Source organism: Corapipo altera, unplaced genomic scaffold (genome assembly GCF_003945725.1).
Source record: "Corapipo altera isolate COAL_440 unplaced genomic scaffold, ASM394572v1 201, whole genome shotgun sequence".
Lineage (NCBI taxonomy): Eukaryota > Metazoa > Chordata > Aves > Passeriformes > Pipridae > Corapipo > Corapipo altera.
Window position 1 is genome coordinate 2,856,159 of NW_020884940.1, and position 27,938 is coordinate 2,884,096.

The window sequence follows — 27,938 nt, forward strand, 5'->3', positions numbered from 1 at the left end:
CTCGCACACTCCCCTTTGACAAGTTGTGCTGGAAAGAGCAAGCGCTGGGATGGGTTTTTCCGCAGGGGCTTGGTCACAACTCGCTTCCCGTGGAGAGGTCAGAGAATCACAGAATATCCTGAGGAGGCCACTGAGATGATCAGAGGGATGGAGCAGCTCTGCTGTGAGGAAAGGCAGGGGGAAATGGGATTGTTCAGGGTGGAGAAGACTACAGCGTGACCTAATTGTGGCCTTTCAGTATGAAGGGAGCTGTCAGGAGAGATGGAGAGAAACTATTGACAAGGGACTGGAGTGACAGAACAAGGGGGAATGGCTTCAAACTAAAAGAGTAGGTTTAGATTAGATTTTAGGAAAAAATTCCTCCCTGTGAGGGTGGGAAGGCCCTGGCACAGGTTGCCCAGAGAAGCTGTGGCTGCCCCTGGATCCCTGGGCTAGTGGAAGGTGTCCCTGCCCATGGCAAGGGTAGAACTGGATATTCTTTAACATCCCTTCCAACCCAAACTGCTTTGGGATTATATGATTCTCCTGACCTGAAAGGGACCCACAAGGATCATCCAAGTCCAACTCCAGGCCCTGCACAGACACCCCAACAATCCCACCCTGTCCAAACCCTCCTGGAGCTCTGGCAGCCTTGGGGCTGTGCCCACTGCCCTGGGGAGCCTGGGCAGTGCCCAACTACCCTCTGGGGGAAGAACGTTTCCCTGATATCCAACCTGACCCTGCCCTGACACAGCTCCAGCCCTTTCATGAGTCCTGTCCCTGCTCACACAGAGCAGAGATCGGAGCTGCCCCTTGGGAGGAATAGAACCATGGAATGGTTTGGGCTGGAAGGGCCCTTAAAGCTCACCTCATTCCACCCCCTGCCATGGGCAGGGACACCTTCCACTAGCCCGGGTTGCTCCAAGCCCCGTCCAAGCTGGCCTTGGACACTTCCAGGGCTGGGGAAGCTGCAGACCCCAATGAGGTTTCCCTTCAGCCTCCTGGACGAACCGAGTGATCTCAGCCTATGGCTTTCCCTCGAGACTCTTCACCACCCTCGCAGCCGAGTCCACACCTCGAGCTGCCCGTGATGCTGAGAGAGCCCAGATACAGTGAGAGCTTCAAACCCGCCCAGGCTTGGGGAACGGGTGGGTTGTTATGGCCGCCATCACTCTTCGACTACAGCTCCCAGCAGACCCTTCGCGCCGCCGAGATCCCGCCTCCTCGCACCGATTGGCGCATCCCTCAGGAAGAGCTTTCTCCCTTCCCATTGGCTCAGCGAGCTGTCAATCCCGGCCCGGCGGCGCGCAGCGAACGGTGCGCTATTCACGAACAGCACTTACGCCGTTTGCGCAGCGGCCGGGGCGTGGCGCCGCGTGGGGGGCGGTTGCGCAGTTGGCGTGGCGCATGCGCGGTGCGCGGCGGCGGGGTTGGGGGGGGCGCAGCGGAGCCCCGGACAGCTGGCGGGGGTAAACAGGGCCGGGGGCGGGGGGCACGGCCGGGGGGCCCTCGGGCACCCCCTGCGCTCCGTCCCGTCCCGTCCCGCTCGGGCCCGCATGGATGGAGCCTCGCTGCTGCCCGCTGCCCGCCGCGTTCGCGCCCGGGAGGCCTGACAGGTAACGGCCCCCCCTGCCCCCCTCCCGCGGGCCAGAGGGGCCCCCCTACCCTGTCAGCCGCCCCCTCCTGTATCCCCTTCCCTGTCAGCCGCCCCCTCTCTGTGCCCCCTTCCTTGTCGTCTGTCCCCGCTATGCCCTCTTCCCTCTGAGCTACAGCCCTCATAGCCCCTTCCTTGTCAGTCGCCCCCCCCCGTGCCCCCTTCCCTGTCATCTGTCCCTGCCGTGTCCCCTTCCCTCTGAGCTACACCCCCCATAGCCCCTTCCCTGTCAGCCACACCCCTGTGCCCTCTTCCCTCTAAGCTACAGCCCCCATACCCCTTTCCCTGTCAGCAGCCCCCGCACCCTGTCAGCCCTGTACCCCCTTTTCTCTGAGCTACACCCCCTCATACCCCTTCCCTGTCAGCTGTACCCCCTTCCCTGTCAGCTACACCCCCCGTGCCCCCTGCCCTGTCAGTGGCACCCCCTTCCCACTGCTCCCTGTGCCCTCTTCTACCTGCCCTGTACCCTCTTCCCTTGAGCTATCCCCCCCTTCCCTGTCTGCCACACCCCCTGTGTCCCCTTATCTATCAGCTTTCCCTCCTCTCCCTTTCCTGACATTTCCCCCCCACCCTTGTCTTTCCCATCAGTTACCCCACCCCAGGCTCTGTCAAGTGCCCCCCTATCTCCCCCCAGGTGTTACCTCCCTTCTCTTTGCCAGGAGCAAACCAATCCCAGTTTTCCCCAGCCCCTCATCCCAGTTTTCCCCAGCCCCTCATCCCCGTTTTCCCCAGACCCTCTTCCTGCCCTCTCCTCCCCATTCCTGCATCCTCTGGCAGGCACCCAGCCCCTGCCAGGTGCAGCCCCTGCTTTTTGGCTTCCCTTTCCCCCTCCTACACCTGGCACTGCCCTGTCCTCACCTCCCTCTCCCCTTTCCTAATTGTGACCCTGCCCTGCTCCCTCCTCTGCTCACCATCCCCTCTCTAAACCCTTCACAGAACCTTTCCCTGCCCCTGGTGGGGGTCCTGCAGCCCCTTTCCCTGGAAGGGGGATCAGCCTTTCCTCCTCTGCCAGCTGAACTCCTTCCTGGAGCTACTGGGCCGTGTGGGTCTGGGCATTGGGATGGTGCTTGTGCTGGGTGAGGTGTTGTCTGGCATCTTTCTGTTATCCCAGTGGATGTGTGAGCTGGGGGATGAAGGGGAGAGGTAGGATTCCAGTTGGAGGGCTGAGCTGGAAGCACTGTATGTCTCTGGGCTATCTGAGTTTCCCTGACAGTCCCCTCGTGCTGAGTCTGTCAGGGCTCAGGTCCCACTTCTCCTCACTCTCTCCATGTTCCATGTCCATCTGTCCTGGGGACCTCCTGGCAACTCCTTCAGCTGGAGCAAAACCTTCTTTTAGCAAGGTGTTTGCTGCTAACCAGGTCATTCCCTCTTGGTTTTCCAGGTTTCTTAAAAAAACCCAACCATAAATGTACCTATCTCCATGTGTTTTAATTTGATCCATGACCTCTTGGGAAGTCAAGGTAAAGAGGGCAGAAAAATTAAGTTGTGAGGATAAAGAAGCTGCATGAGTTGTGTCCTGACTGGTGTTTGGGTGGGTGAAATAATTTGTAGATGCTGAAGGGAAGGGTCTTGGGAATGTTCCTTGGGGATGAGCCGTGCATCCGCAGGGCTCGTGGTGTGCAGAGTGCTGCTTATTCCCAGTGACCTTGAGAAACTTGGGCACATCCACACACTTAGGAATTGGATTGCTTGCGTAAAGCTGCTGATTTCAGGGGTTCTGCTGCTTTGTGGAGTTTCTTGGGGTGGATGGAGCTTTTCCAAAGGGTGCTGGTGCCCAGGCTGGGGCTCTGACCCCCTCCTCTGCAGGGCAGGTCTGTGTCAGGATGTCGCTGTGGGGGTGAGGGAGGTGGGGGCTGTTCAGGTGCTTCCATGAGAGGAAAATACAATCCAGCAAAGGAGCAATCCCCCAAACCCGACCTGCATTGGGATAACTTGGTATTAAATCAATGGAATTATTTGTGTTATCAGTGTCAAGGTTTTGTTTCCAGACTTCGAGCGAGTGTTTTGGGATAATTGGAATCCTGTTACTCCCCTTCCTCCCCATGCCCTGGAGCACCCTCTGGAAGTGTACTTTCCCAGGAGCTTAAGGGGCTTTTAAATTGCTGTCAGTGTAAACACAGCCTGCCAGGTTTGGAGCCCACAGCCTGCAGAAATCTGTGGCTTGTTAATTTTTGACTGCGAATTTAAAGGCCAAGTGTTGCGAAAGTGCTTTTTGTGCCTTTGGAGTTTTAGTGTTGCAGGAGCAGGAGAGTCCAGGAGGGAACTGCAGGTGGGCTGGTGCTCTGTGTGGTGCTCCAGGTGGAGTTTAAGAAGAGGCTGTTGCCATGGCTGAGGTGACAGCTGTAACTAGATCCCAAGTTTTTAGTCCTGTCTGCGGTGTCCCGGGGCAGCTTTGGAGCAGTGAGGGATGAGGGAAGGTTGTCCTTGCTTGGAATTGAAGTGTGATGGAGAAACTTGCTCCAGTGCCATCTAATAAATGGCCCAACAAGGTCACAATCACAGAATCATGGAATGGTTTGGGTTGGAAGGGACCTTAAAGATCATCCTGTTCCAATGGCAGGGACACCTTCCACTGTCCCAGGTACCTCCAAGCCCTGTCCAGCCTGGCCTTGGGCACTTCCAGGGATGGGAACGTGCAGCCAAAGTGAAGCTGCTTGTGGAGTCATCCCTGGTAGCACTAGTGCAGACTCATCCTACACTGTCCTTGTCTCTGGGACTTAATCCTCTCATTCCACCACGAGTTGGTTGTGCAGGGTTAGTGAAAAGCCAGAGAAGTGCCAAGAATGGGATAGAACAGAATTTGCACAGTGGTTTTGCCAGAAGAGGAACATCCTTTACTGATTTCCATGCCTTTGGTGGTGACAGAGACTCTCTGAAGGGGCTTCATGTTTGGAAGCCTTTATGTGGCTAAGAAATTGGGAGACAGGGTTTATTTTTGTCTAATTATTTGTTATATATATTTTTCAGGGGACCTACAAATCTTGGGGGATTCTGTGTTTTATTCCAGGGTCAGTTTGTAACTGGAGTGTGGATCTGCCTGTACAGTGGTGGGATCAGTAGTCTTTAGTGTTAACAGCATTTAATATTTATTTAATTAAGTTATTATGTATTTAGTTAGTTAATAGTCAAGAATGAGGTAACTATTATATTTATGGTGAATGTGAGTCTGGGATTGTGACCAGTTGTGGCTAATGCTCAAAATCTGACCCAGAATCAGAATTTGGGACCTTTTAATTCTTTGTCTGTGATCCCACGATAATTTAAAGGTTGCCTAAGCCTTTGTAGCTGTGGAATACCTGTTGAGCAACAAAAAAAAAAAATAGCAATATGAAAGCAAGAAAGGCTCTTGGAGTCTTCTTGGCCAAGACACATGTTCTGGGAGACCTTTGAGCATTTTACAACACCCAGTTGCCAAACCAAGCCCTTTCTAGGAAAGAGAGACACCTCAGGCTCCTGCATTCCTGTTTGACTGTGGGTTTTTGCCTAAGCCTGTCACCCAAAGGGCTGATTTCATGGATAATTTTCCTGACCTATATCTTTTTAAGGAATAAAGCTATGTTGATCTCCTGAGACCTGAGGAACAACGTTCTGTTGGGGGCACCTCTGAGTGACAGTGACCCGTCCAGAGAGTTGGGAAGCTCCACAACACATCTGTAATCCTAAAAACACTCCCAGAAATAGCCAACTCCTGTGTACTATGTCCCCTGGCCAGTGTGGATGTCAGAGTTCCAGAAGGGAGAAAATACTGGGACAAAGGAGACTGTTGAAAATCAAGGCAATTTGAGTCTCTCTTATATGGACTGGCAGGTTTTGGGGGGTTTGAATCTTCCTTCTCTCCGTTCAAACAATGGATTTATGGTGTATTAATGGTTTTGCATTGATTTATTTAGCTCTAAACTGGCTTCTTGGTGTGGGTTATTTCAGTCTGTATAGGAAAGATCTGGATCTTTCCATGGACGAGTATTTTTCCATGTGTGTCCTTGAGGTTTGGTGCTGTTTGAATGAAAAGGAGCTGATTGGAAATTAGCCATAATTGGACATAGAAAATGTGACAGATTTTTTTGTAGGGCTCTTAAGAGAGCACAGTGGGGTTTTTTGTCCTTTGGGAGGTGAGAGCCTGCCTGACCCTGGCATGGTGTGGGTCCTTTTGGGGTCCTAAGCTCAAAATTAAACTGCTCTCAAAGAGGGAGACAAGAAATCTGCCTGTCAGGGAAGAAGAGGAAAAACCTGGATGCTGCTTGGAGAGAGGAGACCATAGACAGAATCTGGGAATGTTGTAGGGAAGCACTTGGAAGAGTGGAAAGCTGCAGCCAAGACTGAGGCCCTGAGATCTGCTGGAATATTGTCCCTCGTGTCTCTTGAGGATAATGGATCATTTGTTTCCGTGGAAAAAGTTGTTTAGCTGCCATCAGTGACTGGTCACAGGTTCCTGTGGAGAAGAGCTGGGTGAGGGCAGGTGGCTGGTGTGGTTAGAATTCCCTGTGAGGAGGAGGAGGAGTGGAGCACTGGGATATATAATCTTAGAGATAAGAAGATCTTGGGTTTTGTCCAGTGAGCAGCAGCCCCTCACCTGAGGGGTGAACTGCTGAGGTGTCACAGAACGATGGTCTCTGCCCTGTTGCAGCTCTGGGTGGAGAAACTTGCTGTAGCCTGAAGGATTTGTTTAAGGAGGCCAATCTGTGGGGATCCAGCCCAGGAGAAGGGCAGGTGGAGGCTTGCTAGCTGGAAAAGGTGTCTGGAGAAGCTGGAGGAGAGGGATGGCAGATACCATTGATCCTGCACGTGTGGTATGTCCAAACCTGGAGCTGCTTTTTGAGGCAGCAGTGCTCCCTCTCCCTGCAGAGCTCAGCACACGGGGCTGTCTGGAAACCCCATCCTCTGGGATGTCTCCAGCAATGGGGCTTATTTAGCCCAGCTGGCAGCTTTGTGTGGATCTGGCCTTGGACAGGAGTAGTGAGGGGTCTGTCCTGACTCCCTGTGTTTCACAGAGTCATTGAGGTTACCTCTTGCTGAGGTAATTGGGTGTTCAGTTGACCAACCATCACCTGATGGTTGGCTGTTGTGATTTCTAGGAATGTTTGTACCCTTTTGGTTGTTCTAATTTGGTTTTGCTGATAATTAAATGTAATAAAAAAGAGAGAGAAGAGGTGGCCAAAACCATCGATACTGTGTTTATTCACAGTATGAGTCTTGTTGATTGTAGAGCTTGGGAAACATGACATTGGACATGAGTGGACATGGAATGGTGGGAGGGAAAACTGTGGGACAGGACACTGCCCAGGGTCTTTGCTGGCATAGAAACATGGATTTTCTAGACTTGTTTAGTCCTGGAATTCTGCTCATTGTGAATTCCTCCACAGACTGGGGATGGCCTCAAGTCAGGCGTTGTTCCTTCCTAGAGTTTCTTCAGGAGCCTTTATACCCAACTTTTCAGTTCTTACCCACTGCTGGTTTTGGAAAATAAAGCTTGACATTGTCTGAGTGGCCTAATATGGTGTGTGCCTGCCTGTGTCCCCTCCCTGTGCTGTCCTGCAGGTAACTGAATGCCCTCAGCGTGGATCTTGGCTCGGTTGGAATGCTTGGATGCACAGCAGCTCTTCCCATAGCTTCTTTTCCTCTGCCCCATTACAAGAAGATGGCAAAAGCCAACATTACCAGAGACATCATCCACAGACAGATCAAGGTACGTGTTGGGTGGAGGGAGATGGAGAATCAGTGTTTGTGCTGGATTGGGAAATACTCCTGGTGGTGCCTTTACTTTGGAAAAGATCTCTTGTTGATAAGCTCCATGAGAAGCTTAAGAGAACAAACACATAGGACCTATCACTGTCCTTAATGAGGAGCTGGGGTGAAGTGTGGCATGGCAGGAATACAGTTCCTCTCCCTGTGCTAGTTTGCCATCAGCAGGTCTGTTCCTTTTGAGGGAAATACAGCTGCTTGTGTTTGGGCACCACAAAGGCCCCTTAACCAGCTTCTCTCTCTCTCCTCTCTGTGTTCTCCCCGTGTGATCTTGCCATCAGAGGTATTTCTGACTGTAGTAGAGCTAATGATCTCTGTCACAGCCTCTCTCTGTCTCCTCTTCTTTAGAGAGTGGTGTGTTGCTTCCTTTGTGTAGGGGAAAAAGCTGCTGCAGTGGTTGGATCAGTCATCTGATGGCTGCATTTGTGGAATATCAACGTGAAAGGACTGGCTGCAGCAGACACAATAGGCAATTATTGCTTGGACTCAGAGGCCTGAAATCATTTGCAGCTCTGCTGGTAATCAGCATTCAGGAAAGGGGTCTGTGAGTAGCCAGAATAAGGAATTGGAAGTGCTCACTTTGCAGTTTGGTACCAAACTTTGTGTTACGAGCCTGTAATTTAATCCATGTGCAAAGATTTGTTTTGCTGCCCTAACAAGGAGAGGCTGGTTCTGTGGTTAGAGCCTTAGCCTGGGACTGTCTCATACTGTCTACTCTGTCAGACTTCGATCTGTGACCTTGGGAAGGTTGCTAAGTCTGACAATTCCTTGTAGGGAAAGCAAAATCCTATTCCACAGCCCTCACAAAGCCACTGAGGCTGCAGCAGCACAGGAATTACACCTGCAGCACCTTGCACTGGGCCCAGCAGGGCCTTAGGAATGCTCTCCACAGAAATACATCAGGGGGTTTGAAGTTTGTCATGGAAGCTCCTACAAAAAGCCTGGTTTGTTTTCCCTCCAACACTTTCATGTCTGTCTCCATTTTGTTTTCCAATAGCTTTTGGAGTGTGTGGAGTTCATTACTGAACATTGGGCTGGGAAGGGAATTCAGCAGTTCTGTGTCTGCTCTGGGACTGCTGACATGTTCCAAGCCCCATTAGTGTGATTTTTTTTGAACCCCATCAGTGTGATTTTTTTTGAGCCCCATCAGTGTGATTTTTTTTTTGAGCCCCATCAGTGTGATTTTTTTTTGAGCCCCATCAGTGTGATTTTTTGAGCCCCATCAGTGTGATTTTTTTTGAGCCCCATCAGTGTGATTTTGACATTGTTGTTCCCATCCCTAAATGCTGATAGTGAAGGAGTAAGTTACAATTTTTGACATTGGTGTTCCCATCTTTAAATGCTGATTAAAAAGACATGAGTTGAGCGTGGTGTGGGACGGGACCAAGGCTGGGTGAGTTCCTAGGAAGGAACCTCCTTGGCTGTTCCACCCAAAATGTGACTTGCATTCCCTTGCCTTCATCCCTGCCTCTGCAGTTGGCCTTTTTTCATCGAAGCCATCTGCCAATGCATCTGTGAGCCCTGTGAGATCACAGGGGAAACAACTGTCCTGCTTTTCTTCACCTTCATTTGTACTGACGCAGTTCTGTGGCAGCTGTTCCCTCTAGAACAGCCTGTGCTGTGCTGCTGCAGCTCCAAGGTCCTGCTCCATGGCTGAGGAAATAACCCATCCCAAAGGAAGCTGTCCAGTCACATTCCCTGGGATTTGCCCGTGCTGGTGCCTCAGGACAGGCTCTGTAATGGCAGAGTTCTCCTGAGCAGCTCTGGTCAAGAACTGCTGTCCTCAGGATTGAGTTCCTGCTGAAGTCATCACCAGGGGATAATAATGGGCATTCCCAAGCTCTTCCATGTCTTCTGTTTCAGGCCCAAAGTAGGCAATTTACTCTGCCTTAGTGTGGGCCTGGTCTTGGCTCCCCAGCTGAGCCTGTCACTGAGCTGAACATCATTTTAAACCAAATCAGGGGCAAAAATTATGATCTGCCTACCTGAAGATGTTCAAATGATGGCTTAGAAGGCTGGAGAGGGAATTGTCAAAAGGGCATGGAGTGATAGGACAAGGGGGAATGGTCTCAGCTGAAAGAGGCCAGGGTTAGATGGGATATTGGGAAGAAATTCTTCCCTTTGAGGGTGGGGAGGCCCTGGCACAGGTTGCCCAGAGAAGCTGTGGCTGCCCCATCCCTGGAAGTGTCCAAGGCCAGGTTGGACAGGGCTTGGAGCAACCTGGGCTAGTGGAAGGTGTCCCTGCTCATGGAGGGGGTGGAACTGCATCATCTTTAAGGTCCCTTCCATGCCAAACCATTCAGTGATCCTCTGATTCTGTGCCTCCTTACTTAGAGCACAGCTCCCTCGTGCTGTGGACACCCCAATACCCGGCAAAGCAACCTGCTTGACTTTTAAACTTTTAAGAATCTTCTCTTAAAAGGGGAAATAGGAAATGTTTTGTTTGCTGTAGTCAGTGTGGTGCTTGTTTGCCCCGTGCAGGAGAGGGGAGCGCTGGGCTTCGAGCGGCACTACCACGTCACTGACCCCTTCATCCGCCGCCTGGGCCTGGAGGCAGAACTGCAGGTGAGTGGGCAGTGCCCAGAGAGCAAACCAGCTGCTTCCTCACTGCAGGAAGGGTATGAAATTCTCTCTTTTGTGGGGTGGATGTTGATTTCTTATCCCCCAAGCTGCATTAGAGCCAGGAATAGCTCAGTGAGAGTTTGCGTGAGCTTTCCGCGCTTACCTGATGCACCTGCAGGAGAACCAGTTGTCAGCTCTTCAACACACTCAGCTCTAATGCTTAATGTGTTCCCTAAAGAACAGGTTGTTTTGCACTCTGACACAGCTTTTTGTGTCACATCTTAATGTTATCTTGGTTTGGGGGAGGAAAGGGTCCTATTGTCCCCCTTTTCAGTCGCATCTCCCAAATCAAACGCTATCGGTGCTCCCCCACTTCTCACTACTGCTGTTGGTTGATTTGGGTGAAGATGGATGGTGGATCACCCAGCAGCAAGGTGCTTCTAACAGAGCTATCAAAAGTGCCTTTTCCCTGTGTTCCCAGACAACCTGCACATGTAATTTGTCAGCCTTGCCGAGGGCTTTGGAAGCAAAGTCACCTTTCCCCATGTACAGCAGGATTTCAGCTGTAACCTCAGAGACTAAAACTGCCATTTTATTCAACACTACCTTTTTTTTTTATTATTTATTTCACTTTACCTTTTCTACCCCGACTGCTATAGCATGTCTTTCTTTTCTGGAGGTGCTTATTTGCCATGTGGGTGGGGTTTGTTTTGTTTTGTTTTGTTTGTTTTTTTTTACAGGGTTGGAATAAAAACATAAAAAAACCTGCTTGTATTGGAACAAGTTGTTATTTGTGGGGAGCTCGCTGTGTCCTTGCCTTAGAACAACTCTGCTTGATAAATCTGAAGTTTGTGTAATACCATCTTCCTTTTTTTTTTTTAAATTCCCTCAGGGTCACTCTGGGTGTGTCAACTGTCTAGAGTGGAATGAAAAAGGAGAGTAAGTATGTGGCTTGGTTTGGGAGCAACAAACCCATAACCCCAGGTTCTCCTAAGAGTAGGATGTAGGTCATCTTATCACAAGCAGCTGCTTCCCATTTCTAGTAAAGTGGAGCTCAAGCTCAAAGTTTTAGCTGTAGTAGAGCTCACGCTTCAAAAAGAAGCTTTATTTTGTTAAATATATCTGGATATTATTAGAAATGCCCCTTTAGTCAGTTCAGAAGGGAAATGGTCAGACTAAGAAGTGGAGATTGAAGGCTGCTTCTCTTCTCTTAAGTGGTATTATGGATTATAATGGATCTTTGGGATTTGCCCAGCTGGTGGTGACATTTCCCAACCCCCTTCACCATGCTGTTAAAAGCTGCTGCAAGGGGACAAATATCTAATGGAAGAAGGTAGAGAATTTACCCCTCTGCAATTTTAGAGAGAAACTAAAGGGCATTTCCATTAACCAAGTGCAATAAAGACTTTCTGCCTGAGAAATGAGTGGCTGGAAGGAAGAGCGTGTATTTCTGGACACGCCTCTTAGAACATCCAAGGTCTGCTTCTCAGAATGATTTACCAGAGAAAATTTCATGTGCTTGAAAGAGATTTGGCTGCAAGGAAATAAGTTTAAAACAGCTGAGAGTTGCAGATGTCCAGTTCTTTTGGGCTCAGATGCAGAGGGATGTGCCAGGTCAACAGCACCTTGCAATGACTTTATACTTTTAAAGCTGTTTGTGGTTCGCTCCATGAGCCCTGGGAGTGCTTGGGCACATCCAGAGCTTGGGAATAAATGCCTTGGCTTGGCTTCAGGGATGATGGGGAGCACTTAACACAGCCAGGATAATAAGGAAAATGGAGGCCCTGCATTTTGTTGTTGAGCAAATAACCTCTGTTTTCCCCCGTGCCATCGGAATCCGTTCAATGAGCCGAACCAACGAAAACCACTCACTTTATTTTCCATGGAGCTGCTGTTTGGCTGGTTTAGCTCCTTGACCTGGCTGAATGGATGAGTGCATGGGGAACACAGAGCTGAGGAAAGAGAGAGGAAATGGGCCGCTTAGGGCTGAATTAACTTAATGGATGTCTGTGGTCAAACCGCTCTGTGAAATTGGTCACGGCTTAGAACAGAACAATACTTGGTGCATATTTCTCTTCTCTTTCATTCAGCTTGTTGGCCTCTGGCTCTGATGACCAGCACACCATTGTCTGGGATCCTCTGCACCACAAGAAACTCCTTTCCATGCACACAGGACATACTGCGAACATCTTTTCTGTCAAGGTATGTGGTTAGAAGGAATGAACAGCCAACAAAATTGGTAGCTAAGCAGCAAGAGAATAAATCCTTGCTGGGAAACGTTTTCCTTCAAGCAGTTTGCCTCCCAAATAATTTAATATTTCTAATGATACAAAAAAATGAATTAAATCCAGTACTGCACTTAGTTTATGCATATCCCAGGCTTATTCTCTCTGTGAGTTCAAGGGAAATGGTCGTAGCAAATTGGGATGTGTGACAAAGAGGCAAATTGAAATGTGTGTGTCCTGCTGTAGCTGGTGACTCCTGAGTGTGCACACTGACATGTGTGTAATGTAGGTAGTGACATGGGTTATCCCATGTTCCTGAAGCAGTTCCTGCTCCGTGACTGCCCGGACAGCCCAGTGGTGTCCATGTGAGCAGCCTCAGCCTGAAGGTCAGATCTCTCTCCCACAGTTCTTGCCACATTCGGGGGATCGGATCCTCATCACGGGAGCTGCGGATTCCAAGGTGCACGTCCATGACTTGACTGTCAAGGAGACAGTCCACATGTTTGGAGACCACACCAACAGAGTGAAGCGGATTGCCACGGCTCCCATGTGGCCAAACACCTTCTGGAGTGCAGCAGAAGATGGGTTGATCAGGTACAGAATTCCAGCTGGTTTGGTTTCAGGGTCCCTCGCAGTACGTGCTGTGCAGGCATCTGGAGAGAGGCTGTCTCTGTACTACAGAGCTTAAGCTCATCTCTCCCTTTCTTAGAACTGGAAAAATTTATCTCGTAAAATCTGATAAATACCCTCCTCATCTCCTCCATTTTGCTCCACTGAAGAGGGAGGCCAGGAAAGGAACAGCCATGTCAGAGGCAAGGGAGATATAACACTGCATAACATTTCCCTCCAGAGTCATTGAGACTCTGAAACGAGTATTTTTACTATGAGGCTCTGTTTCACTTTTCCTATGAGCTGCTGTTTGTGAGGTCATGACTTGGAGTTTAATTTGGAACTTGAATAAATCTGTGCACGTTATAGAGCTGGTTTTGATGATTATCCTGATACTGAGGCCTAGTGTGTATTGAACTGAGATGCTTCCAGTAACCTGTGGCACAAATTACTGTTGTTAACATGTCCTTGGTGTCATCTCATCATGGATAATGAAGTGTAGGTCACTGCTGAGCGGTGTCAGTGTGCTGCTTTGAGTGGTCTTCAGTTTGGTCACCAAGGAAAACTTAACAAAAGGTTCTTCCCCCAGAGGGTGGTTGGGCACTGACCAGGCTCCCCAGGGCAGTGGGCACAGCCCCAAGGCTGCCAGAGTTCCAGGAGCATTTGGACAACGCTCTCAGGGACAGGGGGGAGTGTTGGAGTGTCCTGTGCAGGGCCAGGAGTTGGACTGGATGATCCTTGTGGGTCCCTCCCAACTCAGGGTGTTCCATGATTCTCTGCTGCTGCTTCTGCTCTCCATGACACGAGTGCCTGACTCCCTCCCTTTGCAGACAGTACGACCTGCGAGAGAACAGCAAACGCTCCGAGGTCCTGATAGACCTGACTGAGTACTGTGGGCAGCTGGTGGAGGCCAAATGCCTGACAGTGAACCCCCAGGACAACAACTACCTGGCAGTGGGGGCCAGCGGGCCCTTCGTGCGGCTCTACGACATCCGCATGATCCACAACCACAGGTAACAGCACCTGGCTTTGCTGGGCACATGTGAGCTGCAGAAATCTGGTCAAGGCTCTGGGGGGAAGGGGGACTTGCAGGGATCCATCATCTGCGAAGTTTTACTCTTTTTTTTTTTTTTCTATCACCCAAAGCCTTTTTGATTTCTGAATACACTGGGGTGATGCGAGCCTGGTGACCCATAGCTGGGTGGGCCTTGTCCTCATGGGTGAACATAAAGTGTTAGCTTGGATCAGGCTTCCAGCAGTTGAATGCTATGATTATAATAAGGCTGTTCTTCTGGCTAGGAAAAGCATGAAGCAGAGCCCTTCAGCTGGAGTACACACGTTCTGTGACCGACAGAAGCCCCTCCCGGACGGCGCGGCGCAGTACTACGTGGCAGGTATGGACACCTGTACTGGGAGACACTGGGAGAGACTGGTGGGACTTCAATGCCTGAAGAAGCAGAGTTGTACTCCTCACACAAGGAACCACTGCTTGGAGGAGTTCTTCCATGGGATATTCCCTGGATTTGCAGTTTGTTTCACTTCTGTGCTGTGGATTCTTGCTCGGTTCTCTGATCTGGCAGTGCTGTGGGGTGGTGAGCTGGCCTTGCTGCTTCTTGTCCAGCATAAATGTCTTTTTGTCACTTTTATTGGAAAGTCAAGAATTGGATAACCTGGGCTCTATATGCTTTCCTGGAACTGGTCCCAGCAAAGCTGCTGTTCAAAATCTTTTTGGCACAGGAGAGAAATGACTTGTCCTTATCCTGCAGATGAAGAATCAGTGATGCAGTGTCTGAGCAATCTATATGACATTCTTCTCCAGTGCTTGTTATTTACTATCCTTTTCCCCAAAATGTTCGGGTTTTTTTCCAATATCTCAGACCAGCACGTTCAGCAGACCAGTTCTGACAGTCCTGCTTCTGATGAGTCCCACTGGAGGATTCCTCAGGTCCCCTGAATTGGTCATGCAACACATCTGCTGTCTGAGCAACAGAACCTGTGTGTGAGCTGAATATTTAGGAGCTTTGGTTTGGTTGTGCTGAGGGCTTTATTAAGGAAACCTGATTAGAGGGTTGAAGATGGAGGTATTTGCAGATGGCACAAGTGGCAGAAGCCAAATCCTGGTGAATCCCTAAAACTGAGATTTGCTGGGTTCTGCAGGCTCCTTGTTAACAAGGCAGTTAGAATCCTCGTCTTCACGTGGAGATGGCCTTGCAGAATCAAAATCATTGAATGGTTTGGGTTGGAAGGGACCTTAAAGCCCATTTCATTCCACCCCTTGCTATGGGCAGGGACATCTTCCACTAGAGTGGTTGCTCAGAGCCTTGGATGAGGCATTGATACTTAGAAGCTGTGAAAAAGCCCCTGTGTGTTTTGGTGGCTGATGGAAGGATCCAATAAACAGCAGGAAATGGGTGCTCCATGGCTTTGCCCTTGTAAAAGGGAGCAGCTGGGGTAGGACAAAGACAGCACTTACTGGTTAAGCCAATAATTACAAACTTCTCCTCTCCACAGGGCACCTTCCAGTGAAGCTTCCGGACTACAACAACAGGCTGAGGGTTCTGGTGGCCACATATGTCACCTTCAGTCCTGATGGCACTGAGCTCTTGGTCAACATGGGAGGGGAGCAGGTAAGGAGACAGCTCAAGTTTGGCAGAAAGCTTCAGATGCAGTTGTTGAGTCACTGCACATTGTTGTGTGCTCTTGAAAACAGGTACAGCAACTTCTCTGTGGGTAATCTGATTGATTTTAAACTGCTTTCTGATTAATTCAGACTAAGTGCTTGGGATTAGGGATTTATTTGCTATGCTGTCACTGATCAAACTTGAACCACGTTCTGTTCTGGTTTTCCAGTTCACAGTTCACTCTCTGGAAGAGGAAAAAAAACTAAACAAGTTCTGGAACTGACCTTTGCTGACCTAGAAAAGATTTCATAGCTCATTCTTGAAACATCAAACTGCTTCTGTAATAAGGCATAGTGACTAAAGGACTTGGAGAAGTAAAGGCCTTCACCTGGAATATTGATTGCTTTAATTTTAAGCTCTGGGTGATATTCATGGATCTTCTGTAAAGCCTATCAATGAAATGAGAAAATCCTCCTGACAGCATTAATCAGTGTGGATTAAGCAGGAACTTTGCTGGTGGGCAGGTTGCACTGTGGTTGTCCCCTGCAGGTCTTTCTCACCTGTGCTCTCATTCTCTTTAAGAGAAGGTGCTGAGAAGGTGAAGAGTAGGGCTGATCTGGGCTGTCCATTCCTGTCCCAGTACAACTGTAAAATAGAATTTCACAGGGCTGCCTTTGGAGTTTCTCGAGAAATCTTATAGAAATCTTGAATCTTAATATATCCTTCTCAGTTTCTCAGGTTTCATCTTGAAGAGATTATTCCCTCAGTTCAGTGTACCACCTCTTTTCTGTCAATAAATGTTTGATTCCTTCATGATCACTGTTAATTAAAGTATCTTATTGGAGTTGAAGCTTTCTGAGCAGGTTGGTCAGTGGTCAGGCCATCTTTTAAGTTCTGTAGGTGTGGGGAGGGCTGTCTTAGCTCTGAGATAAGACCAGGCTGCTGTTTCTCAGCATTATCCCTTCTGAACCCAGTGCTGGAATGGAGCACACCACTAGTGCTGCTGCCATCCCCATCTATAAACAAGATTCCCAGTTAGAAAATTGGAAACAGCAAACACAAACACAAAACCGTACACCCATCTGGCCCTGTTTTATTTTGGTGACTTGAGCATCTATATTTTGCTGATTTTTTTTTTCTTTTTTTTTTTTTTTTTTTTTTTTTTTTTTGGTCTCATTCTCTCTTTTTCCTCTCCTTAGGTCTATTTGTTTGATCTGACATACAAACAGCGACCGTACACTTTCCTCCTCCCGAAGAAGTGCCACACTTCAGGGGGTAAGTGTGATGCTGTCACTAAAGGGAGTGAAAGGCAGAGTGAAGTCAGGGTGCAGCAGGAAAATGAAGCTGTTGCTGGGCTGTTTCTGCAGTGTAGTTCATACCCTGAGTTCTAAAACCCTTCTGCAGAGGGCCAAAATGAGTGTCAGGATGGGAGAAGTGACCTGTGGGGAGCTGAATGTGTGTGTGTTAATTAGGGAGAATGCTTAAAGCTGTGCACAAGGATTAAGTAGACTTTGTAAGTGGTTGAGGTCCTGGTATCCTGTCTTCAAATAAGGGGGAAGCTTTGTAGACAGGCATGGAAGAGATATGTTGTTTGATTTTTTTTTTTTTCCTTTTAATTATCAGTAAAATATAGGATACTGTTGTTTCCTTATACACTCAATACAAGGAAACAGAGCCGTCTTCCCTAGTCTAACAATCTGGCCTGGCACTAATAGCCCTCCTACAATCAAAAAGTCATTTATTTGACCTGGAAGTTTGTCCAAAAGCCCTTTCATTCCTTGCTCTGTACACAGATACCACAGGCAGCAGGCAGTGAGTGGCTGCAGTGATACTCCTGACTCTTGGCAGGGAGTGTTCCCTGCTCACCCCTTCCCTGTGTGACCTGTGTCCTCACCTTAGGCCTTAATCTAAAAATCACCTCCTGGTAGCAGGGAGGTGCAGCTGCACCAAACACTCCCTGCCGGGCACAGGAAGTTCAGGGAAAGGCTGGGAAAAGGTGTTATCAGGTCAAAGTCCTGTGCCTGCATGTCCCTGCATGCTGAGATCTCTGAGCAGCCCAGCAGGCTGGTTGGGCAGTGTCCCCAGTTCCCCAGTCTGAAGTGGCTGCAGGAGCACTCCCAGCTGCAGCATAAATGCAGTTTGTAAGGTTTAACCTGAATGTTTTCTGGTGAAATGGCAGCTGATGTGGCTGCATGGCCTGCAGAGGATTGGTTCAGCCTGTAACAACCCTCCCTTGAACAGTAGGGTAAGAAAAGGACTAAAGGAAGAAAGAAAGAAAGCAAGCATCTGGAATTCATCTACTGGATTCCTTCAGTGGTTCTACTCATCCTCCTTGTTCTATGAAGTATTCAACAGCTTAGTTGTATGTTCATTTGTCTGAAATACAGAGTTATACCAATGTCACTAAATACTTGTGCAGTTTTGGGATTTTTCACAAAGGCATATAGTGACAGGACAATGGGGAATGGCCTTAAACTGAAGGAGGGCAGGGTTAGATGGGATATTGGGAAGAAATTCTTGGCTGTGAGGGTGGTGAGGTAGAGGTTGCTGAGAGAAGCTGTGGCTGCCCCATCCCTGGAAGTGTCCAAGGCCAGGTTGGACGGGGCTTGGAGCAACCTGGGCTGGAGGAAGGTGTCCCTGCCCATGGCAGGGGGTGGAACTGGATGAGCTTTAAGGTCCCTTCCAACCCAAACCATTCTGGGATTCTGTGATACTCCAGCTATGGCCTAGGCTCAGTCAAAGGCAGATCCCTTCAGGATACCCTCTGTGTGTGTGTGAGTACTTAGTTCTGTGTGTATCTGGTTTTCTGTTCAAGAGTACCATTGCAAAGGACACTGCAGAGATTTGGTACTAAATAGAAGGCGGCAAATCAAATCTGGGTGGCCGGAGGAGGTGGGACGTGTGATATCCCAGAAGTGATGTGGTGTGGCTTTGGCTTGGCTCTGCTGTACAAAAAAACCCTGAAGCTGCAGATATGAGTTTGTATAATCTACACTGATGCTTAGCATGGCTTTATAGATATATATATATTTTTTTCTAACCTTCAGAAGTGCAGAATGGAAAAACCTCTACCAACGGAGTGTCGAATGGCATCCACCTCCACAGCAACGGCTTCCGCCTGTCCGAGGGGAGGGCACACGTGAGGTAAGGGCACAGCTGCACCTCCACGGGGGTCCTGGGCCTCTCTCCTTGTCCTCTTCCTCTTGCCAGGGTGAGGTACTGCCAAAAAAGTGTGAAGTACAAATCCACTTGGTGTGTTCGACTCGATTGTCAAGTGGCCTCTGTCCCAGGAGCTGTATTGGCTTCTGGCGCTTGGGCTGTGAACAAGAGCATCAGGAAGAAATTATCCATGAAGATTTTTCCTCTCTTGTGATGAATTAGGGTGGACAAAACTAAGAAATGACTTTTCAGGCCTGGAAGCAAAGTGTCCTGGGTGGTTGTTCCTTCCTGACTTGCAGGAACTGTGTGTTGGGAATAGGAGAGGCTGCCAGGTGAAAGAGCCTTGCTTCCCTTTGCCATGTTTTGGGCACCTGCCTTCTGGAAATTGAAGGAAGCAGCCAGAATTTCTTTAGGACAGTGACACTGGAGTCACTACTCCTGCAGTCTGCATGGGAGCTGAGAATGGATGGAGAAACTCTTCTTGTTTATTCCTGGTCCTTTCCTTCCTTAAGAGCAAAATGCAGTTGGGGTGAAGCAGCAGCAGCACATCTTGGTGGCTGTTTTTCCTGAGGCATGGTTCAAAGTCAAGACACTTATTTAATACCATATATGGGTAGTCTGGGTTCCACCAAAGTCGCTTTGTGGAATGTTTCAGCTCATTTCCTCTAGATGGCCCCTCCACCGCGGCAGTGGGAATGGGGCTGGAATTTTGGGTTGCGGAGCGTGGGCCTGGTGAACTCTGGATGCTTCTGGATTTGCATTGTTATGCACTGCTAAAAGGGGATTGGAAATGTTGTTTATGCAGTTGAAACAAAGATGTGTCGGTGAAGTGTGGTGTTTAAAATACCCACTGCTCAATTTGGAGTGTCCCTGTGTCTAAAGGAAAAATGGAAACGGTCAAATGATGGTCGAACTGATGCAGTCAGACTGACAGAGGGCAGGTTTAGATTGGATGTTAGGAAGAAATTCTTGACTTTAGGAAGAAATTCTTCCCTGTGAGGGTGGGTAGGCCTTGGCACAGGTTGCCCAGAGAAGCTGTGGCTGCCCCTGGATCCCTGGAAGTGTCCAAGGCCAGGTTGGACGGGGCTTGGAGCAGCCTGGGCTATGGAAGGTGTCCCTGCCCATGGCAGAGAGTTGGTCCCTCCCAACCCAAATCATTCTGTGATTCTGTGGTTGAAAAGAAACCTTCCTCCTAAATTCAGGTTATTCAGATCCAGGATCTCTTCTGCCTTTTCCTGAATCCTTTGGTATTAGGTAATGCTCGCTGGGACTTGCTAAGCTCGAACTAAACACCACAAACATTTACCTGGAGTTAAGGATGTCCAACTTACCTGTGCTCCTCCTTTCTTTCCCATCAGCCCCCAAGTGGAGTTACCTCCTTACCTGGAGAGGATCAAGCAGCAAGCCAACGAGGCCTTTGCCTGCCAGCTGTGGACTCAGGCCATCCAGCTCTACAGCAAAGCAGTGCAGAAAGCCCCCAACAATGCCATGCTCTATGGGAACAGGGCTGCTGCCTACATGAAGCGCAAGTGGTAAGGAGCCAGAGTGTCAGAGTTCAGTGTCACAGGTGCCTGACTTCCAAGGACCATAGATATCTTGTTGGAGGACCTGGTTTTCCTGTGGGGTTGGGGTTATTGGGTTGAGTCATAAGTGGGCACCTCTGGCACAGCAGTGTGTGTTGGAGAAATTGTGGTCAGGCCCAGCTGATAAAGCTCATCATCTCACCTGCTGATGTGCTGAGTGAAGTTCTGATCCTTCCCTTTATAAAAAGAAACCCAAAATCCACTTCTGAGTCACAGGGTGTCTCCAAAGGTGTTTGCATTTCTCTGGATGGTTCTGATCTGCATTAGAGTAGGTAATGGTGACTGTGCTTTATAACATCTCATGGTAGAAGGTTGGTTTAGGGCTGCCCAGGGTAGCTTTGTTTGCTGCTTTATCCAAGTACCTCATACTGGAGATATTCAGACCTGGTGGTTCCTGTGTTACCCCAGTTAACCCACACTCCCTTGGAAACCTCTCAGAGGGATCTGTAGAGGTGGCAACTGGTGCCTTGGAATGTGGAGGGGATTCTGTCCTAATGGTTGCAAAACACCCTATCAGCCTCTGCAGTAGGTAATGTCTCTCTGACCAGTGGCCAGAGCTGCATCTGCAAGATGCAGCTGAGTTATTTTAGTGTCTGTCCCCTTGAGCAGAGTAAGACTGAGTAGCATGACTTGCCATTAACATATTTAAAATAACTGTGGTCCTTCATCTCCATTTGCTTTGTGAGGATATCCTTCCCCTCTCCCTGCTGAAATCCCCAGTATGAATTCTCCTCTCCTCTTGCCAAGATAAAGAGCAGCCAGCAGTTGTTGTGACTGTTGGTAACTGGCCTACTGGCTGTTTTGCAATAGCAGAGATTTGGGAGCTGCCTCAAAAAGACCTCAGTGTTCAGAGGGAGAGGAACAATAGGTTGGGATTAAGGAATGGAAGACAGAAGCTGAGTGCTGATCTCATGAATGACATTTTTCATATAGGAATCGTTTTTCCTGAAGGGTATTGGCAGATCTGAACCTTTCAGTGTGTCAGCTACTGCCTTGCCACAGTTTTGGGTAGCAGGAGGATGTGAAAAACATACACACAATGGGTTTCTGTGGCATGCAATGGGTAGAATTTAAATAGTACTGAGCTGATCTCTTCCAGGTGCAGAAAAGGGACATTTTTCTGCTAGAAACAGCTTCTGGTATATGGAGAAGGTGGCTGGGATGTCACTGAGCAGGAGGCAGAGGCAGGCAGTGACCCATACTGAACCACAGCATGTCTCTGAGGTGTTCTTGATGTTTGGAGCAGGAACAGGTATAGGCCACCCTCAGAACCCTGCAGGTCCTGCTTTGGCCTTGTTCTCTGAATAACAGAGAGATCAAGAAAAAAGGAAGGTCTGTAATTTCCTAACCTCCCCTTGCTCATCTCCCTTAAGATGCTGCTCATACTCTACAGCACTTCAAGGCTGTTCTTTGATATTTTGCTCCTAAAAGCCAACTGCATCACCCTCTGGATTGCTTTTAGCAGTCCATGTTGACAGTACGGAGCTGATTTCCAGTTTTGCACAGGCTGAGTCAAAGCTGCAACAAAGGGAGAAGTCAGTGCCTGCTTTACATCTCACTGTGTATGTTTTCACACCAGTCTGTTGGGCTGACACTGGTAAGTTGAGGCTGAAGGATGTTTGAGAGTGGTAAAGCAGCTCATAACCCAGTCAGGTCTGAAAATGTGACACACTAGTCTGTCATTCTAACAAATAACTTGCATCCCCTCTTCCTCTGATTAAAAGTGGCTCGTTGCTTTGTCCAGCTTCCTGAATTAACACAGACAGTGCTGCAAAGACAGCCCTGAAGAGCAATGTTCCTTCTACCCTTCTGCAGATCTCATGGACAAGGCATTCCACCTTCTGACTGTGCTGGCCAGTGGCCAATATCCACCTAGACAGGAGGGAGCTGGAGGGTCAGTGGTTTGCAGAATATGTTTTGTGGCACTGAGTAACTGCTCCTTAGGGTGTAACCCAAAGAGCTGGAGCTCCTCTAGACGAGTCCAGGCACTGGAACACCTCTTCCCTGTTCCACCTGAACGTGAGGAGCAGCTTCTTTACTGTGAGAGTGACAGAGCACTGGGATAGGCTGCCCAGAGATGTTGTGGACTCTCCCTCACTGGAGATATTCCAAAGCTGTCTGGACACAGTCCTGAGGAACATGCTGTAGAGAACCCTGTTTGGGCAGGGAGGGTGTCCTGCATGACCTCCAGTGATCCCTTCCAACCTGAGTCATTTTGGGATTCTGTGATTCCGTGACAAAGGCTCTGTATGGTCTAAAACTGTTACCCTGTAGAAGGCACAGGGCAGTTCATCATCTTCCCTTTGGGACTGTTTCAGACAGTGCATGGAATCACAGACTCCTGGAATGGTTTGGGTGGGAAGGAACCTTAAAGATCATCCAGTTCCACCCCCTGCCATGGGCAGGGACACCTTCCACTAGCCCAGGTTGCCCCAAACTCCATCCAACCTGGCCTTGAACAGTTCCAAGGAATGGGGCATATAGATTACAGGGGTGAAACATCATTATTATTATTATTATTATTAACCATCACATGGCACTCTCTCAGGACAGCTTGTGGTGCCTCTGAGCAGTTCAGGCTCGATGCTGGTGCACCAGGTGTGTCAGCCCTGTCAGTCTGAGCTGAGCACCACACAAGGCTCAACAAATCCCTCCCGCTCCCAGAGCACAAGCAGGGACACCCTTATTCCCACAGCCAGAGCTCAGGGAAATCAAGCATAGTACTTTAAACAGAATATCAATATCCATTACCATACCAGTCTGCTGTAACACTCATTTCTAAAACTCAAAGGTTTTTCCTGTAAAGGTGAAAAAAAGACTCCTGCTTGAGCTATTTGTCCATCAGGGCTCTGAGGTGGGTGGGTGGTTCTGCAGCTCCTGGCTGAGGGCTCTGAGTGTCCCTGGGCAGGAGCTGTGCCGTGTGTCCACACAGGGGCACGAGTGAGCTGCCGTGTGAGGAGCCTGTTTGCCTGGCACGGGAGGCCTGTGCTGCCTGGCCAGAGGGCTGCTGCATCCTCCATCTTCAAAGGACTTCCCGAAATGTGTTACAGCAGGGAGCTCTGCTCTCCCGGATTTAAAATGGCAGGTCAGGGCTCGCAGGGCATCCCTGTGTGGTCACATCCCAGGGCTGCCTGTGGGCGTTGGGGAAGCTGGGCTGGGTCAGGTGGTGGCCCCGAGACACAGCAAATGCTGTTAGTGAGCTTTGTGGGGTGCCTGCTGCGTGGAAAGAGCTGGAAACAACAAGCTGTGGTGTGAAATGAGGGCTGGGAAACAGCAGTGGAAAATGTTTGCTGTTGCTGCTCGGGCTGTGTGATCCACTGCTCCCTTTTCCTCAGGGACGGGGACCATTACGATGCTCTGAGAGACTGCTTGAAGGCCATATCCTTAAATCCATGCCACCTGAAGGCCCATTTCCGCCTCGCCCGCTGTCTCTTTGAACTCAAGTATGTGGCAGAAGCACTGGAGTGTCTGGATGACTTTAAAGGGAAGTTTCCAGAACAAGCACACAGCAGTGCCTGCGATGCATTGGACAGGGACATCAATGCAGCCCTTTTCTCCAAGAGTGATAATGGTGAGTGCCACTGCTCCGTGTGCTCCTTCAAGGTTACACTGAAATCTAATGATCAGACAAGGATTTTCCTCCTTAAACTGCCCCTCAGAAGTAAAGCTCCAACTTCTGAGAGAGATTGATTGTTACCGTGCACAAAAACCGGCCTGAGCCTGTTCTTTCCTTGCGCCTGGTCCTGGTTTGCTCTTGAGTGAGAGTGTGATAAAAGGAGTCTGATGTAGCCAGGAGATAATCTGGAAGGAAGCTGGTGCTCTAAGCCCTGCTCCCTGCTGGAATCGTCCTTAACTCTTCCCTAAAGCTGTTGGGGTCTCTTGGAGTGCTGTTTGCTTAGAACATGTTCCTCCCCAAATGGTGTCAAGGGGAAAAAATCTGTTGTCCTTCCAGCTGAAGACAAGAAAGGGGGAGGCCCCATCCGGCTCCGAGCCACAGGCCGCAAGGATTCCATCTCTGAGGACGAGATGGTGCTGAGGGAGCGCAGCTACGACTACAAATTCCGATACTGTGGCCACTGTAACACCACTACAGACATCAAAGAGGCCAATTTCTTTGGCAGGTATGTTGGCAGAGCGTGGCAGGGGTGCAGGACAGGGGTGTGGGCAACAGCAGGATAAAACTATTGCCCACATATCTTCCATCGGATAAAGCCTCATGTGTTTATAAAATGACACAGGCACTGGTTTGAAGGGTTAAAAAAGATGACCGGAACCCTCCTCCTGTGTGGCTGCACGAGTAGAGCTGATCAGTAGCAGATCCACAGAGGGACCTGGTTGGGTTAGTGTTTCAGAAATCCATTTGGGATTGAAAACAGGACTCCTGGGGGTAGAGGGACCAGCACAGGAGCTTTATCTGGATCTGTAAGCATGAGGGGTGTCAGCCTGTGAATTATAGAAAATTCTCATGTCTGCTAGAGACTGGCTCTGAGCTGTGACCTCCAGCCTGTGCTCCTCTTGCCCTAGCAATGCACAGTACATAGTCAGCGGGTCGGATGATGGCTCCTTCTTCATCTGGGAGAAGGAAACCACCAACCTGGTCCGAGTGCTGCAGGGAGACGAGTCCATTGTGAACTGTCTCCAGCCTCATCCCAGCTACTGCTTCCTGGCTACCAGCGGCATCGACCCGGTCGTGCGACTGTGGAACCCCAGGCCAGAGGTAAGAGCTGCAGTCAAAGGCTCCCCTTGTCAGGAGGTGGAACGTGGTCTTTCCTACTGTTTTTTCCCCGCTGGCATCTCTAGTGAGAGCAGCAGTGACGGCCCCTGAGCTCTCTCCCTTGGTGCCTTGCAGAGTGAAACGCTCAACGGCCGCGTGGTGGTGGACATGGAAGGTGCTTCCCAGGCCAACCAGAGGCGGATGAACGCGGACCCTCTGGAGGTGATGTTGCTCAACATGGGGTACCGGATCACAGGACTGACCAGTGGTGGGGCTGGAGGCTCAGATGATGAAGACAGCTCAGAGGGGCAAGTCCAGTGCCGGCCCAGCTAAAATAGAACTGCCTCTCCTTCCTCTAATTGTTTGGCTGAAAGGGAACCTAGTTTCCTTGGTCCTGGACTCTCTCTGATGAATGACTGCACTGTTTCGCACTATGCACAGAGTAGGACAAGCTGGCAGGGGCAGGAGCGGCCGTCTCTGTAAACCATCACCTCCTCCTCCTCCTCCTCCACAGCATGGCAGTGCAGTCCGGGGTTTGCCTTTAGTGGAATTTAGTCCCAACAGGGGTCTTTGAGTTGTCTGTAAGCAGTGTAACTGGTGATTATTTTTCCAGAGCTGCTGTATGATGTGGTACAGGGTGATGTTGCCTGCATTGCAGAGGGGATGTTAAATTCCTGAATAAAATACAAACCTAGGGCAGGGGTTATGGAATGAATTTACTGCAGTGATTCTGAAAGCTTGACTCTGTGCTACCAGCCTGTCTAGAGGCCCCCAGTTTAGGGTTGTTGGCCATGAAACACCTGGTTTATCCCATAACATCTTTCTTCTGGCTTCCATCTCAGACACATTGTCAGCAGATGTGGCTGTGCTGTACTGAGGACTGGAGATTGCCTGTCTTGTCCCCCTGTCTTAGCTGAAGGATTGTTGAAGGCACTGGATATGTGCAGCTCAATGGGGCAGGATGTGCTTGCCCAGTTCTGGTACTTTCTCCTGTGGTCCATGAACCCATGGAGGGAGGTGACAGCAGCGGGGACAGGTTGGGTCAGAGGCTTAGGACTTGTGTAGCTGAAGCTGCTGAGGAAAGGGGCAGGTCACAGCCTCTCTCTCTGTTGCCCAGTGTGTGTAGCTGTGTTCACCTTCTCCTCTCCATGTCACCATGTGTGGGAGCTGAGAACGTTGTCACCGTGTGTATGTTACAACTACAGTTTGGAGCTGTTAGAAGCAGCATTTCTGGGCAGCCAGCTGCTCTGTCTTGGCCGAGGTGGGCCTTTTCTGCCTCGTTGTTGGTGTGACATTGGATGGATTCGTGATCCTCTCAGGAAACCTCCTTCCTCTTCCCGCTCTCCACACACTGACTGGCTGCAGAGCCAGGAGTGCACCAAGAAACGCAGCACTGGTACTTCCATTCCTTCCCCTCTCATGTAGCACACAGCCCTGTTTTTCCCTCTTGCAGTTGCCAAACACTAAATACCCAACAGATCTTACACAGCTGTGCTACAACCGAACCCGCAGAGGTTGTTTTTTTCTAGGACTATCAACTAAGACCAAAGAGCCCCTGGAGATCTGAACCGCTCTGCGCTGTCTCGTAGCTCTTCCTGCTGAAGGTCTGAACATGCCAGCCTTGGTCCCAGGGGTGTGAGGTGTGTGTCTGGGAGTGTGTGCGCATGTGTGTGTGCTGTTCTTCCATGTGGTGCAATCCCTGGTCTTCCTGTTGCTGCTGTGGAAAGAGGAGAGGCCTCCTTTTCCTCCTCTGGCTGTTTCTGGCTGCCAGGCGTTGCTGAGCGAGGCTGCGCAGTGCTGGCTGAGCAAGGGCTGCCTCTCCCTTCCAGAACAGTCTTTGAGATGAGGAGGGAGAGAGGTCATGGAGTCTGGCAGCATCTCTCCAAGGACACTGTTCCCTGCAGGGAGAGAGAACTGGGATCTCATCCCTGCCCCTCAGACAGACGTCACCTGCTCTGTCTCGGAGTGAAGCCGAGCCCACCCCGGTTTTGTGAGAACCCCTTGAAACAACCACCTCCCCTCGTGCTCTGGGGTGGCAGAGTCCTCTCCACCTTCTCCCACTGAGGCAGAGCTCACCTGGGACAGGTCACTCTGCTCCCGAGGGCAGCTTTGCTTGTTTTCACACAGAACCCACGACTGTTCAGTTCACCTGTTTGCTGGGGTACAGGCTCCCCCACCCCGGGTGTACCTGCTCTTCAAGACCCAGAGGCAGCAGAAAATTCTCCTCACTTGGGTGGCTTTCTGACACGCTCTGCCCTTTTCTTTTTTTGCTTAAGGCTTCCTACTAGATGCATCCTTTTTTTTTTTTTTATTTCCCCCTCTTCTCCTCCCACTCAAACTTTTTTTTCAGCTTTCAGTAGACAACGTCTGCAGACTTTGATTTTTAGACTGAGAGACTGAGATGGAAAGCTCTGAAGAGAACAAACCTCTCCCTCCCCGTTCACCTTTTGCTGTGGCAGCTATTTTTTGGGGTTTTTTTACACTCGTGAGACAGTGCAGCTCTTTTACCTGCCAGTTGCAGTGTGAAAGCAAACAGATTCCCTGCCTCTGCAGTGGGTTGCTGTTTTTAATGGCTGCTTTGGTTAAAAAAAAAAAAAAAGATAAATAATAATAGGAGTGAAAAATCTTTCTGCCTCCAGCCCCTTTTCCCCTTGTTGTGGGCAGATTACCTGCTTGTCACTTGTTAATGAGGAATTTGTATTTATTGGTGAAGGGAAAAAACATGCTGGGGAAGTCGGGAGAAGATGTTGCTTTATTGACCTCTGCTGTTTACTTCAACCCCCTCTTTGGGAAAGCTTCTTCCTGCTCTTTCTGGTTAACTCTTTCTAGCCTGGGATATGCAGGGATGCCTCCTTTATTTTTGTATTCTAGCAATGGGCTCTCCGTTAGGAGACTCTAGGATTCTCTTCGTGTTGCAGTGACCATTGCTTCTCGCTTTTTTCGAGTACTAAAGATGATCATCTCGTAAACTTTGCCCCTGCAGTTGTAGAGGTAACACACGAGCCTTACTGCCCTCATTAGTAGGAGCAGAAAACTTGTTTCTCTGGTCCCTGGAAGAGAAAGGGTTAAGCGATTAAATAATTCTTTGTTCTA

The 27,938-nt window shown here is 49.5% G+C and overlaps 1 protein-coding gene across 3 annotated transcripts; it reads left to right on the plus strand.

Annotated features, from left to right (window-relative positions):
- The first annotated feature begins 1,470 nt into the window (after window positions 1-1,470).
- Window positions 1,471-27,938, plus strand: WDTC1 (WD and tetratricopeptide repeats 1). Of its 3 annotated transcripts, none has more exons than XM_027661069.1 (16): window positions 1,471-1,595; window positions 7,169-7,316; window positions 9,854-9,937; window positions 10,827-10,873; window positions 12,025-12,136; window positions 12,566-12,753; window positions 13,599-13,781; window positions 14,068-14,162; window positions 15,280-15,395; window positions 16,589-16,664; window positions 18,437-18,533; window positions 19,907-20,080; window positions 23,467-23,702; window positions 24,084-24,252; window positions 24,656-24,848; window positions 24,981-27,938. In XM_027661069.1, exons 2-16 carry the CDS (start codon window positions 7,209-7,211, stop codon window positions 25,176-25,178), a joined length of 2,076 nt encoding a protein of 691 aa, XP_027516870.1. In that variant the 5' UTR covers window positions 1,471-1,595; window positions 7,169-7,208; the 3' UTR covers window positions 25,179-27,938. The 3 variants fall into 3 exon arrangements, with proteins under 3 accessions (XP_027516870.1, XP_027516871.1, XP_027516872.1); XM_027661070.1 differs by lacking the exon at window positions 1,471-1,595 and adding an exon at window positions 2,398-2,675; XM_027661071.1 differs by lacking the exon at window positions 1,471-1,595 and adding an exon at window positions 2,958-2,973.

Bases quoted from the DNA above. Each gene is read 5' to 3' on its own strand.
- WDTC1 (XM_027661069.1), top strand. From the start codon at position 7,209: ATGCTTGGATGCACAGCAGCTCTTCCCATAGCTTCTTTTCCTCTGCCC. The intron at 15,396-16,588 runs GTAAGGAGACAG...TCCTCTCCTTAG, and splicing joins TCAACATGGGAGGGGAGCAG to GTCTATTTGTTTGATCTGAC. The intron at 23,703-24,083 runs GTGAGTGCCACT...TTGTCCTTCCAG, and splicing joins TTTCTCCAAGAGTGATAATG to CTGAAGACAAGAAAGGGGGA.